The sequence below is a fragment of the Callorhinchus milii genome, unplaced genomic scaffold (genome assembly GCF_018977255.1).
Source record: "Callorhinchus milii isolate IMCB2004 unplaced genomic scaffold, IMCB_Cmil_1.0 Scaffold8, whole genome shotgun sequence".
NCBI lineage: Eukaryota > Metazoa > Chordata > Chondrichthyes > Chimaeriformes > Callorhinchidae > Callorhinchus > Callorhinchus milii.
In genome coordinates, this window is record NW_024704749.1 from 5,243,402 (window position 1) to 5,258,927 (window position 15,526).

Consider the following 15,526-nt stretch of genomic DNA (forward strand, 5'->3'; position numbering starts at 1 on the left):
GCAAGCCTCCCTTTATGGCGGTCCAGGAGTCCTGTTCCTGAGCCAGGCGTGTCTGCAATACTCCGGGGCCACTGCTACTGACAGCACAGCACAGCACAGCCCAGCCTGGCTCATCGGCAGGACTTGGAAGGGCAGACCAGTCAGTTGGGACAGGAAATCATCCCACTCAGCTCCTGTTAACCCTGCAAGACAAAGCCCTAACGGGTAGGATGGTCCCAGCTGGACATGCAGCGGGAAAGCTGGCCAGACAGCGCTCTCAATGGCAAGCGACGCGGTTTTAACTGCTTAGACTCCCCAAAGCACTCTCTGGGGTCTCCCTAAGCCTTGGCTCTTGCCGTCCTTCGCCTAATACTTTCCGGGATTAGGTAGGCAGGATGCGTCCCTCCAGGAAGCGAGTGTCCATTCCATTCCAACAATCTATTTGTGGAATTTCCGTGTGCGGGTGAGGTGTGTGGAATTTGATTTGGAGACTCTTTAAGCCCGGTGATTAAGCGGCATGTGTTAGACTCTCAGCTGACAAAAAAAAAGAACAACGGGGGAAGGAGGGGAGGAAATAAACTAATGATTTAATAAAAAAATCAGCATTTTCACCATTAATAGCTAATTAATTTGCTCCCGAGGGACTGGTTTGATGAGGCCATAGTAAATTAGCAGGTCTAAAGGTGCTTTGACCCAGTGGTTAGCGGGTCTAAAGGGTTTATAGCAAGTGTTCCCTATAGACCTATTGAGCAGTAATCAAGACGTGTGCTCCTGTGCAATAGCCTGTGTTTTGTTACAAAAAGAATTTTGCAGGATTGAAATCGGGAAACATTTTTTCACGCAAAGAATAGTGGAAATCTGGAACTCTCTCTCTCCCCGCCAACCCCACCCCACCCCCCAAAAGGCTGTGGTTGCTGGATCCATACAAATTTTCAAGACTGAAGTTGATGGGAATTAATTGGAGGTGAGGTACAGATCAGCCACACCATGGTCTAATAGAATGGAGGAACAGGCTCGAGGGGCTGAATGGCCTACGCCTGTTCCCGTGTTCCTTTGAATTGCAAATTATTTCAAACAAAAATGGAAACTGTAGCAGGTGCTTTCTTGGTTAGAAGCTTAAAGCAATATCTGTTTCCCTGATGCGATCGTCTTGTTTTATGTAGTGCGGGGGGATAGTTGCTTAATAACAGATGCGTGCTATTAAGCGCTTTGAGACGCCTCGAAGACGTGATAACCTCATTACCTCTCTAATCTTGCCTTCAAAAGCCTTCTGAAAACGTGCATCTCTTTGATTCTCTGCCTTTGGTCAACATCGTTGAATCCCTTACTTACCACGTCACGTTCAGAGGTGCACTGATCAAAAAATAATAAAAACACTGTACTAATCCTTACGTTTCGTTACAGTTCCTTTCAGGTCGGGAGGTCATCCCAAAGCGCTTCACAGAACATCCTGTGAAGCGCAGTGATTGTGTGTGCTTTGTGGGCGAACGCAGCAGCCAATTTGCACGCCTTGATGTCCTACAAACAGCCATGAAGTAAATAATTAATTTTGTTTGGGGGGGCGGGGGAGGGATTGTTGGCCATGACACCGGGAGAAAGAAACTGCCTTCTCTTTTCAAGTAGTACCATGGGATCTTTATTGTCCACCTGGAATAGATTGACACGTTTAACGTCTTATCTGAAAGACGGCACTCCATTGAAGTGTCAGCTTGGACTACGTGAGTTCCAAGTCCCAATACGGGGTTCGAACCCACAGCTTCTAAACTCAGAGGTGAGAGTGCTGTCGACTAAGCCAGGTTGGCACACAAGGGTTTTGAGACAATCTCTATATATTTAGTGCTAATAGCATAAAGGCACTACAAGAATAAAAGTTCTTCTGTACGTTTGAAAAGCATCTTTCAGAATGTTCTTTGGGATTGTCCGTCAGTCGGTTTTAGAGTTCCAATAACTCTCTTTTTAATATAATTATAAATAATCCTTGCATTTGATATAGCGGTTTATCAAAGTGATAAAGTGCTTCACAGAATATACTGTAAAGTGAATTGTCTGTGTATATTGTGGGTGAAACGCAGCAGCCAATTGTGCACAGCAGTGACCCACAAACAGTCAAGGACTGAGTGAACAAATTGTTCTGTTTTTAAGGAAATATTATCCCCGGTAAAGCAATCCGCCCCTCAAATCATTCAGCTGGTGTTTTCACGAGTTTTCAAGCATTTGACAAGGAGTAGGGATGGGGGCGTGGGTTGGAGCTAATCAAATGGTCAATGTCCACGTGAAAAATCTCTTAATGAGCCGGGCTCGAGCGTCACAGGAAGCTGCAGTGAGACAAGCCCAGAGCTCTCGCTGCGAGCCAGCCCGAACAGCCGTCGCTGAACACTCTCTTTGCGGCTTTTGTTCGTTGGCCCGAGACATGAGGCTAACCTGCTGACAGCTGTTTGACCTCGATGAGCATCGCCACAAGCCTTGGCTGCCTGTTGATGACTCAACTTCTCTCCTGAGAGACAGGAACCTTTCAAGAGGCTGGAGATGGACAAGACAACAACAATAACAACGACTTATAATAATATCATCCTTTGACACAGCGCTCTTAGGAAGTTTTCGACATGTCTCAAAGCGTTTCACACAATACACTGTGACGTGAATTGACTGTGTATTTTGTGGGCGAAAGGTCATCTCACTTGTGAAGCGAGCACTCTAACCACTAAGCTACAGAACTCCATTGTATTTCGATAGAGTCCTTCATGGCGGGGCAGAGGCTCAGAACTGCTTTGGACTTCATCATGCAGTCTTGGGGGGAAATTTATGCAGAAAGAACAATTCCTCAGATAATAAACCCAACAATAATACTTTCTTTTTCTCAGCTGGTTAAACTCTAGTCAGCGGTGTTGAGATGCGCAGTTTTAATACAAAATGATATGTTGAAATAAAGAGCAGGAACGTTGGAACTATGGGCTAAGGGGAAAGGGACAGTTGATTTGGAAACCTGGCTGCACTTAAGATTGAAAAGGTAGAATCGATAGACGGAATTATGTGAGACAGATGGATAATAAAGATAAGGAAGTAGAGTTAAGAAGCAGAACAAAGGGGTGGTAACAACAGGATAACACCGGGGGGGGGGGGTTACGAAAACAAGAGGTGGGGCCCTGCACTACACATCCTGAGATGTTTTTGAGACCTTGGTGACCTGGTTATATGGCTCAAGGTTTGACAAATGATTGGGTGAAAGGGGGCATAAAAGACCCCATTGAAACACTTTGAAAAAGAAGGAGGAGGACCGCAGCAGTCTGCAGGCCAGATAGAAGATTGAAAGCTGGAAGACTTGGAACCGCTTCGCTTAAGATAGAAGATTGAAGGCTATAAGATTCGAAAGTGCTTTGCTTTAGACGGAAGATTGAAAGCTGGAAAACCTGAAACAACCAACTAGACCTTGGTAGTATGGTTTGATTATTTGTATACAAGTATATAGTCTTATGTAACCTTATATGCGTGAGTAGCAGCCAATTGGCCGAGTGTATTAACCCATTGGGATTCTGAGTATTAAAGAAACCAATATAATCCATTCGGGCGAGTGTCTCTTATTTGGATTTTCTAACAGTAGTTACCACCTCCCAAACCCCTCCCCTCCTCTCCCATCACCAGCGCCACCCCCCCCCACCCCCAGCCCCCACACCCCCCACCGCAACACACCCTTTGGGGGTTCCCCAAACCTTGGCTCTCGCCAACGTTTGCCTAACGCTTCAGGGAAGTGTGCTTCTCATCTTGGGGAGAGACAGTCCACTCCATTCTAGACCCAGAAGAATTTCTAATGCAAACCGCTGAACTCGCACGACTTTTGGCTTGGATACTTTTAACCGTAGCCCCGATATTTAACCCTTCACATTTAAACGCCGAAACAAACGCACCCCGCAGTCCGATGTTTAACTGTTTGCGCCCCAATATTCGACTCGTCTGACTACCACTATTCAACCCAACGAGCAACTCCCCCCTCACAGCCAGCTCAAAGTTTAACCATCCACTCCCCTTGACCATTGAGGGTCTGCTAGTTTGCTCAGGACCCAAAGTAGAGGAGATGGCCTCATCTTTGAGGTCTAAGGTACGTCAGGGTTACCTGTTCAAGTCTTTGAAAATGTCCATTTGCTGCACCTTCTCTCCACTCACATTAACTGATGCACACACACATATATATATGAAGCTATATGCTGAAACTTAGGTAACCTTTTCCTCCAGGTCCAAATCCCTGACTGCCCAGGGCCTTGGGACGTCCTCCCGACGTGAAAGGCACCGTTTCTTTAGTATTTCTTTAGCATTCGCCAGCAATGCTCCACGCACACCGTCGCTCTATTCCACAGTCAATCGTGTGAAGCGCTTTGAGACCTCCTCCCGGAGTGAAAGGCATTGCAGCGATCATTATTGTATCGTTTATTTTAGGCATTTCCGTTTGGCTTGCATACTCCGCACGAAGGGTGCTACATACATACAAGTTGTTCTTCTTGTCGCTGTTGTGTGAAGGAGTGAAGAAAACACACACACACACACACGGAGTTAAACTGCACAGGTTACAATTGGTATCACCACCGGGAATGGGTGTGGGCATTACGTGATAACAATCCCCCAGCGCTTGACCCAGCGCCGTCCGTGTCAGGAGGACGCCTCAAAGCGCTTCACGGGATTCACTGTAAAGTGTAGTGACTGTGCATTTTGTGGGTGAACACTGCTGCCCATTTGATGTCCCCCAAACAGCCACAAAGTGAATGATCGATTTTATTTGGAGGATCGTCGGCCAGGACGCCGGGGGAGAGAGAGACTCCCTTCTCTTTTCGGGTAGATCTTTAATGACTACCTGAATAGGAATCACCCACCACCAGTTTAACGTCTCATCGTAAGGACGGCACCTCCAACAATATAGCGCTCCCCTCTTCCCCTCCCCTCTCCTCCTCCCCTCCCCTCCTCCCCCCAGCACTGCAGTGGAGTGTCAGTCAAGATTACATGAGTCCCAAACCCCGACGTGAGAGCTTGAACCCACAACCTTCTGACTCAGAGGCGAGAGTGCTACCGACTGAGCCAGGCTGATACACATTTGTCTGCAAGATGAGTGAGTCCCACTGTGCGTATGTCCATTTTTAGGGTATGTTTATATCCAGCAGTTTCTCTCTCTCTCTCTCTCTCTCTCTCTCAGCCCTTGGGTCCACTGATTAAAATGATTAATGTCCGATTTGCAGTGGACCGGATAGAAGCTTCCTGCAGGTACGGAGAGAGGATAGAGACGCGTAGCTCGCAGTGTCTGAGCGTCGCTTTCCACAATAGTTTTCCAAGGCTGGTAACTTGGTAAGCATCAGGTCTCGTTCACCCATCATCAAGGTCCTCATCACACACCTGAGCGCTCACAGAACCCCGGCTTATAAGGGTCCAATTTGTGTCTCGTCCAACTCGCACACTGGTGTGATCTTCGCTACATCTGGCAATGGATGTAACTGGTTTTATTTGAATGACTGGTGAGTTTTTCAATTTAATCTACTGACTCCATTTGGGGAAGAAGAAGGGATGGGGGAGTCGGTTCTTTTACGTGTGAAGGACTTCTGAAAGCGCCTCAAGAGATTTATGAACAAGTGTAGTGACTGTGTATTTTGTAGACAACGCAGCAGTCAATTTCCCTACAGCAATGTTCCAACAACCATTTTTTTTCGACCGTGGGGGATAGTGGGTCAGGACACTGGGAGAAACTCCCTACTCTTTATCAGATTAGGATCATTTAACGTCCGCCTGAACAGGCACAGACGGGAATCTTGGTTAAACGTCGCATCCGAAGAACGGCGCCTCTAACAATGCAACTGCCTCTCGGGTACCACTGACCACTGGAGAATCAGTGGTGGACAACCTTTTTTGGTCGGCCAACAAATGTTCTCGACTGAATTTTTCTTGATTTACGCCATAAGGAAAAAATGGAACCACTCACGGCTCGGTTGGGTTGACGTGGGGGCTTGAACCCACAACCTGCTGACTTAATAATAATATAATAATAATCCTTGCATTTGATATAGCGCTTTTCACGTCTTCTCGACATCTTAAAGCGCTTCATAGAATAGACTGTAAAGTGAATTGACCGTATATTTGTGGGCGAAACGCAGCAGCCAATTGCGTACAGCAATGTCCCACAAACAGTCGTGGATTGAAAGTGACCAATTTATTATTGTTTCTGTTCTTTGGAGGGATTATTATTAGGAGTGTGGAGTAAGGAAACTTGCCCAAGGTTTCGCCCTCTGCCTGGAATTGAACCCAGGTGTCTCGCTTGCAAGGCGAGTGCTCTAACCACTGAGCTACAGGACTTGGGGGTGACTCGGCCAAGTTAACAGCTGACGATCGTATTAACATCTTGCAATCTTATGACGCTGACAATTATCAATACAAGAAAAGGGACACAAAGTAGTATCACAGTAGTACATGCAGCCTTGCAAATGTGATGGTTTCTCAAATTCTTTATTGGCATAAATAATTCGAACATCGTAAACTTCACCAAACTTTGCACGAAAAACACAAGTTGATATCTGCCGCTCAAAAGAGGCGATTCGATTCGGTGGATATTCGATTCGATTGGGAACAGATGAAATTATAAATACTTTCTTAAAGTGTAGAAAAACTTTATAAATGTTCACTGTACAAAATTTACATTAAGAGAAAGATTTAAACCTTGCACCAGAAATTTGGAATTTGTTCTTTTGAGATGAAATAAGCGACGGGTTGAAAAAAAAATTGGGGTTAACAAAAAGAATCTCATTCCGACCCATTCTGTCACAGGCAATCAATTACTTACATTGACATTACGCGGTACAGTACTCATTAAATCTGCTTCATTACTATACAGGTTCAGAGTATATATAAAAAAAAGGAGGAAAAACGCTTGCTTTACTTGTTGGCTTTTTGCATTTTGACACAGCTGTCAAGGCCACTATTCACAAAAAACATGCTAAGTACTGACACGTGTGACTTTTAACAGTGACTTGCAAGCAAATTGGACCGAGTAGCACATAAGACACCAAACATTTGGCCATGCAGAGTCTGGTTAGTGTACAGTTGTGAGAGAACGGCCAGTGACCCTTCAAGTAACCGGTGAAGTTTAGCAACACGGGAACAGGAGAGTAGTCCATTCAGCCCCTCGAGCTTGTTCCGCCATTCTATAAGATCGTGGCAGGTCTGTACCTCAACTCCAATTACCCGCCCTTGCCCCATATCCCTGAATACCCTGACCTAACAAAAATCTATCCACTTCGGTCTGGGAAATTTGAATGGATCCAGCCAGCATCCATAGCCTTTTGGGTGGGAGAGGGTTCCAGATTTCCCCAACCCTTTGTGTGAAAAAAGTTGAACGTCCACCTATTCTATGGAACTCCTAAATGAGGCCGCAGACACTGAGTTTCACCTGGTCTTAGCCTGTGAGCCTATTTTGTCTTTAAATTGATGCTAAGCCAGCCAGGCAGCCAATTTGCGATGTCCCATAAACAGCTATGAAGTGAATGACCAATTTTATCGGTTGGGGGCGTTGGGGTAGGTAAGGGACTTGCCAACCAGGAAAAGAAACTCCCTTCACTTTTCGAGCGATCTATAACGACCACCTGAAGAGGCAAAGACGGGGCCTCGGTATGAACGTCTCATTCGAAAGACGGCACCTTTGCCAGTACAGTTCAAGGCTTCCCCACCCCCACCCCTGCACTGTAACATCAGCCTGGACAAGAGGATTTGAGACCGGGAGCCAGGCTCTGTCGATTGGAGAGTGAGCTGACACCGTTACTTGTGGGTGAGCTGGTGTTAGCTGAGAGCAGGAGGGAACCTTAATCTGTTTGTCTAGTGTCTGATATGGTGCAAGTCTTCTGTGGGAATAATACATGCGCTCGCGGCATGCCAGTGGATTAGATCTATGATTTCTTGCTGGTTGGAGACTGGCAGTCTCTGCTGATTGAGTTTGTATTTATTAACTTTCTCCTACTTAACACAAGCAGTTTTAAACAACTGCAAAACATATACAATCAAGTATTATTTCAGCGTCTTTCTAATGCTTTCAATTACCCCTGGGGGCTGCTGTAATCCACTTCCATTAGAGCCCAGGTCTAACAGGGAGAAAATCCACCCGGGTCCAGACAACAAGAACAACAAATTACATTTGTAAAGCACCTTTCACGTCCGGAGGACTTCCCAAGGTGCTGGACAGTCAAAGTTTTGCGCCCAAGCTGGGGGTTGGGATCAGGAGGGGTGTCGTGCAGGGAGGGTCGGGGGAGGAAGGTGTCCGAGTTCACCGTCAAAAAAGAAGGTCTTCAGACAGGTCTTGAAGGGGAAAAGGGAATGTAGGATGGCGTTCCAGAGCGTGGGGGCAGACAGACTACAAAATGTACAATCAATTCACTTAATAGTATATTCTGTGAAGTGCTTTGCGATGTCTCAACAACATGATAAGGCGTAATATCAAAAGTAAGGATTATTATTGTTATTATCACCTTTCCACTCCTCTGCCAGAACAACCCATAAGTCTCTTAAATGTTAATATGCAGATGAGCAGCAAAATTGGTTTTATTCATTTTAACCCTTATTTCATTGTAACGAGCCAGATTTTTATTTTTAATTAAGCTCCATATCTTCCAGCAATCGCTTAGAAATTTGATGAACCAAGGTGGTGGGAGAGAAAAAGCATTCAGTATATAATTAGCTGATTTTCAAATGTTACAATTCGGAAGGGCAGCAAAATTGTGTTATTTTTTTAAAAAAAATTAATTTAAATTATTGTTTCGTTCTGAAGAATCGATGTTTGGTAAAAGCTCATTACGCTATAATTGCAAGGGCCCTCCAATGAATCTTAAGAGGGCAATAATTGAGTAATTCTTCCATCCTCATTGCTGAATTAGAACAAAATAGGATGCTGTTTGCAATCTTTCATCACAATTACTCTCCAATGAAATACTCCCTCCCCCCCAACCCTGCCCTCAACGCATAAAATGAACCTGAATCCGTGATCGTCTTTCCCTTTCTTCACCCCTTTCGTCTCCATAGGCTTCGAAATTATGCCGGACTTTCAGAATCGTTTACAATTCTGTGCTGCCTTAAACTTTAAGGCTAAAGGCTAAGATCGGGCGGAATTTCTGGACTTCAGCTGCCAATAAGACAGCACAGAGAAAAAGCATGTTTTCAAAAATAAAATAGTGCTCTTTTCACTGCATTTCATCTTAATATTAATAACAATAATTCTTGCATTTGGTACAGTGCCTTTTGCGTCAGGAGGAAGTCTCAAAGCAAAGTGTAGTGACTGTATACTTGTAGGTTAGGTGAACACAGCAGCTCATTTACATGCAGCAAACGTCCCACGAACAGTGACCGATTTTATCTGGGGGACTGTCGGTCAGGACACCGAGAGAAACTCCATTCTCTCTTCGAATAATGCTACGGGATCCTTAAAGTGCATCTAAACAGACACCTCCGATCGGTCACCGTATTTTGTGGGCAAAAATGGCAGCCAATTTGCGCACGGCAAAGTCCGACAAACAGCCATGGAATTTTGTCTCGCAAAACATACAGCCAATTCATTCTACGGTTTATTGAAAGTATTTTTTTTGAGACGTCTCGAAGACGTGATAAGGTGCTTTATCAAATGCAAGGATTATTATTATTATTATTTACCCCATTAGATGCTTTCAGCCAGCGACCACCTCCGCATTTCGCTATTATTATCTATCTCGCAAGCCCGTTGGTGAAAAAAAAACTCCAGTAAAATATTCAGTCAGCTTTCAGTCAATAGTAAATATTGACTACGTTTTTTTAAGCTGTTCCATTCCCACAGAGCAATGCGATCAAAAAAACTAATACGTGCATCTGTTGCTAAGGCTGGTTTATGTGATTACCCTTAGCAACATCAACCAAACTCAATATCTAAAATAGAAGACTACTAACTATGCTATTTCTGTTCTTTGATGACGCAATGCTCCTGTGCTTTCTGATTACAGATGGTAAAGCTGGGGGCGAAATTGGGAGCGGAAAAAAAAATAGCGCCCTGATCTTTGAATTAGGAACCGTTTCACCCACAAAATACAGTCAGTCCACTTTACAATATATTCTGTGAAGGGCTTTGAAACGTCTCAACGACGTGATATCAAATGCAAGGATTATTATTATTGTTCAGCCTTCTCTGCCCCCACCCTTTGGAACTCCATCCCCCAGTCCCTTCAACTTGCTCCTTGCTTTGCCCCCTTCAAAGCGCGTCCCAAGACCCTTCTCTTCAACCGTGCCTTCAGCCACCCTCCTATCCCTACCCTTCCTGCTCTCCTATCCCTACCATCCCTGTCCTCCTACCCCTATCCTCCCTACCCTCCAATCACCCCCTGATCCCAACCCCCAGCTCGGGTCCAAATCCCTGACTGTCCAGTGCCTTAGGACGTCCTCCCGACATGAAAGGCGCTTTACAGATGTAATTTGTTATTATTGTTATTAATGTTACTGCAGTCATAAGGACGGGACAAGGAGCGAGGGACATTGAGTAAATAAATGCTCAAATCCGAGGCACCAAAAAAGTGTTGTATGAAATGCAACAAAGTGACATGGTTTTGTGTATTTTGCAGAGGAACACAAACATGGATGTTGTCTATAATCGTTTTTAAGGGCGTTTCATAAACGTACAACCGGGTGCAAGATTTAAAAGCGAAATAATATTTCTGCAATCGAACGCAAACAAACAGGAAAGCCCGAGTTGGCTTCCAATGGATGGTTCTCAACATTGAAGGCCGCTATATAAATGCAAGTCGTTGCTGTTGATGTGGACGGGAACAGTAGAAAGTGCTTATCCATTGGCGGAAAGAAAAAGCTGAACACTTTTCTGGTATATATTCTCTCTCGTTCTTTCTCTCTCTCTCTCTCTCTCTCTCTTGCTCTCATTCCGGGGGACTGGCGGTGAGGACACTGGGGAGAAATCCCCTTGCCCCTTTTTGTGAACGAACCATATCGATAGTCAATGTCAGGTCAAGTTGACCAGTGTCATAGTAGAAACCCAATGGTTTGGCTTGAGGCTAGAGTTAGCTGTACTTGGGTGTCATGGTTTGGAGTCATGCTCCCTAGTGGTTCACACGATTCATAACTGCTGGACTGTGTTATTTCACACAGCAGAAAGTGAAGCACTTTAATTTAACTTAACGCAAGAATATTTGAAGTTCGCAATTTTGCCAGAGCATTTTACAGTGCCCAAAATTTGGAAAATTCTTAAACGCAGCTCTTCAAAGCGCCCTCAAGCCCTTCCGAAACCCTGGCCCGTGTGAAGGCCGCTATATAAATGCAAGTTGTTGTTGCTGTCGCAAAATGTTTTCTGAAGCCGGTATTTCTGTGAGTGTTTCTAAGTAGCTACCAAGAAAGCCACTTCAAAGTTCAGAATAAATCCAAAAATTAGGCACATTCTTGACGCTCTGAAACTCTCTGCCAATAGAGTAAGTCTAGAATTGAGTGGAATTCCTCTGAATAAGAAAACTGAGTCATGTAAACCTCTCTGAGGGGATTGAGACAGTAAACCCAGAACAATGCTTCACAGAATATACTGTAAATATGAATTGATTGTATATTTTGTGGCTCAAACGTGCAGGAAATTGCGCACAGCGACATCCCACCAAATCGTGGATTGAAGTGACCAACTTATTACTATTAGTTTTGAATGTGAAACGCGCGCTCTCCTTATGGTGCGTCGAAAACCATTTCAATATTTGTATCAAGAAAAAAAAATTGAGGCAGATGAGATTGGGGGGGGGTGTCATCAGCTGGGAAAAGAGATGGTATTGAGAGGTAGAAAGAGACAAGAGGCAGTGAAGTTATGTGAAGGGGAGAGAGCACAGAGTCTAGACTGTCTTGGGATCAGCTGTTCTTTCTCTCCCTCCCACACTCAAAACACTAGATTCTTGCTGCATGTGACAATTCAAGATCGACGCAAAAGTTGCTCACAAGCAGAGATAACATCAGAATCCTGACTGTATATAGCGGCAAGAACGAGAAAGCTCCAGTGAGTTCATCGTTCAACCCTCACCATTCCTTTGGTAACGAACCCAGATGTAACGTGTCCATTATTATTGTCTTAGGAAAGAGCAAACACTGGGGTTTTGAGTGTCGTTTCTATACATAGGGTGGTCCTAACTGGGCAAACCAACGCAGGAAAGCTTGCCACGCAGGCCTCTCTCCATGCAGGGTTTAGCTGGTTGAACTCCAATGCACACTCTTAAGGTCCCTCACACCCTTGGCTCTATCCCAACTAAGCCTAATACTCTCCAAAAGTAGGGAAGAAGGGTGTGTCCCTCCGAGGAGGGGGGAGAGAGAAAGAGAGAGAGAGAGAGAGAGAGAGAGAGTGCGCATTCCATACTAAGGGGAATTGCCACCTGCAGAGATATATGTATATGGGACTCTTGGTCTGGTTTGGATACTCTTAAGCACAGTGATGGGTCAAGACACCCACACTGACCCCCACCCAAAAAAAAAGCAGAAAAAAATGTTAAACCTGATAGGATCACATTGGTCAAGAATATGAAGTCAGTTTGCATCGCATAGATTTAAAATACTATTTTATTTCCAGGAACTTTCATACAGTTGAAGAAGAAAAAAATTCAGAACGGACCACACCAAGCTCCAGGTCATTATTCATCTCTTTTCTCCCAGCCCCTCGCCCCCATCTCTCCCCCCAACCCCACACCCCCTCCCCAAAAATGTGGTCTTATCAGGTTTTCATGGGGGAGGGGGTTGAATGGACAGCTTTCTTTCAGACAAACCCAGAGACTGAGCAAGCACAAGATGACCAGAAAGGTAATGGTTTGGTAGTTGTTTCACCCCACCCCTACCCCACCCCACACACAAATACAACCCCCTCCCATCCATTCATGAGATTTCACATGTATTTATTTTTTTCCCCCAGTTGAGCGCCTTTCTCTCTCTCTCTCTCTCTCTCTCTCTCTTTCTCGCTCTCTCTCTCTCCATCTCTCCATTACCTTATGCCTCCTTGGATGTCAACACCTCCAGACATGAATAAAGTCCTATCAGCCGAAGCCAAGGTGGTATCTCCAATCTCCATCCGATCTCTTTGCCCCCTTGGTTTCCCCCGCTTCAGAGGAAAACCTGGCCAAAAAAAGTGTGTTCGTTTCTGACTGCTCCATCACAGGGGTTTTGGATCATGTTAACACACATTCTTTGTCTCTCTTTCTCTCTCTCTCTCTCTCTCTCTCTCTCTCTCTCGCTCTCTGTGTGTCTCCTCTCGCGTTCTTCTCTTTTTTGGGGGTGGTGGGGTGGGGGGGTGGTGGGAGGGTGGGGAGGAGGGCGGTTTCGGGCTATCAACTGATGCATCTCCTCGGTTGGGTGGTGGAGAAGTTAGAACAATCCCCTTGAGGTTAAAGCTTCCTCAACCCTTCCCATCCTCATCCCCAGCCCTCCCTCTGATGTGACGCGTGAAATGTTAAGACTGCATCCAAAATTCCATCAGTGCGAATACTGAATCCTTTCACACATTGGAGCTAAGGGAAACGTACTCAGCTGACTTCCAGAAGTGCCCTGGGTGGGAGAGGCGGCGGTTTCGCTTGGGCAGTTTCTCCAGCAGCTCCATGAGCTTGGAGAAGCTGGGACGGTCTTCCTGTTCGTAAGCCCAACAGAAAAGCAGGATATCCTGGAATTGGCACGAAATGGACAAGGAACACTTGGATTGAAAACATTCACATGCAGCAGCCCAACAATCCCCACTGAACCGTAGCACTTTAGCCCATTCCCTTCGCTTGTTCCCAGAACAAAAAGGCTAAACGCCGTGGAAAGACCCAGTTTATGAACACCTGACCACAGAAGGTATAAAGTCGCAAATAAGCTCCCCCCAAAAATAATAGATTCGATGCCATGGGCACGATCGAAGACCTTCCTCTTCAACCCTGCCTACGGTCACCTCCCCCCGCTTCCCCAGGCTCAGCATTGACCCCCCCACCCACCCCCGTCTTTTTTTCTTCTTGCAAAGAATTTTTCTTTTCTGTGGCAGACGAGTGTAATGGTGTCTGATGGCGGAGCAAAGAAGAAAATTCAGACGGACGCGTTTAAATGTATAAACGAAAAGGAAAAAAAAAATAGCGGTCGCTATTACTCGAGCGCTTCCTACGTACCGAAATCTCCTTCCCCATGCCGATTTGGGTTAGGTTAGGTTTCATTCCCCGTCCTGCTTGCCATATGATCGCATCCGTCGGCTGGTTCTTGAAAGGCCACTCTCGTGCGTGTAATTCGTACCACATGGTTCTGTCGTAAAAGATAACACATCTCTTTCAAACCCCCAAAACCAGCACCGCACTACGTCTCCTGAAGGCCTGACCGCAAGTGAGATTCTTCCCCCTCCCGTAAGGTGTCGCTCACTTCACAGCTGTGCGCGAATTGGCTGCCAGGTTCGCCCGCACAAAGTGCAGTCACTGCACTTCACGGTAGAATCCGCTCCGAGATGCACAGTCACGCCACTCCAGTAAAAGCGCTCCAGGACGTTACCCGGCATGGGGGTGGGGGGAGGGCTATGTAAGTGCAAGTTGTTGTAGTTGTACAATCCTGCGATGCGCTTTGAGACATGACAAGGCGCATGACAAACCCAAGGATTATTGTTACAGTATATTATTAGACGTTATTATTCAATGAGTAGGAATGGTTTTATGGAAGATAAGATTGTCAAAGCAAATCATTGTTGTTGTTCTTATGATAACACAGTACCTTTAGCTCTCTCTCGACGTGAAAAACTCTCGAGACTTTAATTGGAGCTCGAACAACAACACAAAAATCACACGTCTTATTCAAACACATGCAAACATGCCATTGTGATGAATTTGCCTAATTGGAGAATTCATATAATCTGATACGATTAACCTCTGCGTCAATTATAGCACCTGCCTTACAGCAAATATCACAAAAACACATAGTCACTGTACTTTGCAGTAAAATCCTGTGAAGCGCTTTGAGACGTCCTCCTGATCTGAAAGGCGCTGGATTATTATTATTATTATCTTTTTAATTTGTTTCGTCCTTTTCTCTCAACAACATTGACAGTGTTGCTGCAGTGTTTGTAAAATCACCAGAAGTGTGAGCCTTAGCTCTACTGTATGTATTGTATTTTGATTTACATATATTCCACTAACTGATAGCAAGCGACTCCTCTACTTTTTGGGAAATAAAAAATGTGAGTCAGCAACTAGTCTCTCCCAACTTTTTGCACTTATTTCTTTTTGATAAGAATCCAAATCAGACATTCTCATGCCTATCTCCTGACACAACACACAACTGACCCGAATGCAAAGACATCCGCTTGCTTAGAGAACGGGAGCTTGTCTTCATCTGTAGCGGGGGAGAGCTGCTGAATGATTTCAGGAGCCAGGTGACACAGCCAGCCATTTGGGATCCTCAACTCAGTCTCTCTTCTGGAAGTTAAAGAGAATAAAATTTAAATTACCCACACGAACCGCAGTAAACAGTACTCCGATAAATCTGTACGGAAGCAGAGATTCGAGCATTCACGTCCCAGCTTTTTGGGGGATGTTTGCTGTGCGCG

At 45.2% G+C, this 15,526-nt stretch overlaps 1 protein-coding gene across 2 annotated transcripts in view; it reads right to left on the bottom strand.

The window, feature by feature from the left end:
- Positions 1 to 13,301: 13,301 nt before the first annotated feature.
- Positions 13,302 to 15,526, bottom strand: part of ksr2 (kinase suppressor of ras 2) — an 83,189-nt gene continuing 80,964 nt past the window's right edge. For both annotated transcript variants that reach the window (XM_042337805.1, XM_042337804.1), the window contains 3 exons: positions 15,264 to 15,395; positions 14,109 to 14,238; positions 13,302 to 13,630 (listed from right to left, as the gene is read on the bottom strand). In XM_042337805.1, the coding sequence (XP_042193739.1) occupies positions 13,469 to 13,630; positions 14,109 to 14,238; positions 15,264 to 15,395 (424 nt within the window). In that variant the 3' untranslated portion in view covers positions 13,302 to 13,468. The remainder of the gene's footprint in view (positions 13,631 to 14,108; positions 14,239 to 15,263; positions 15,396 to 15,526) is intronic.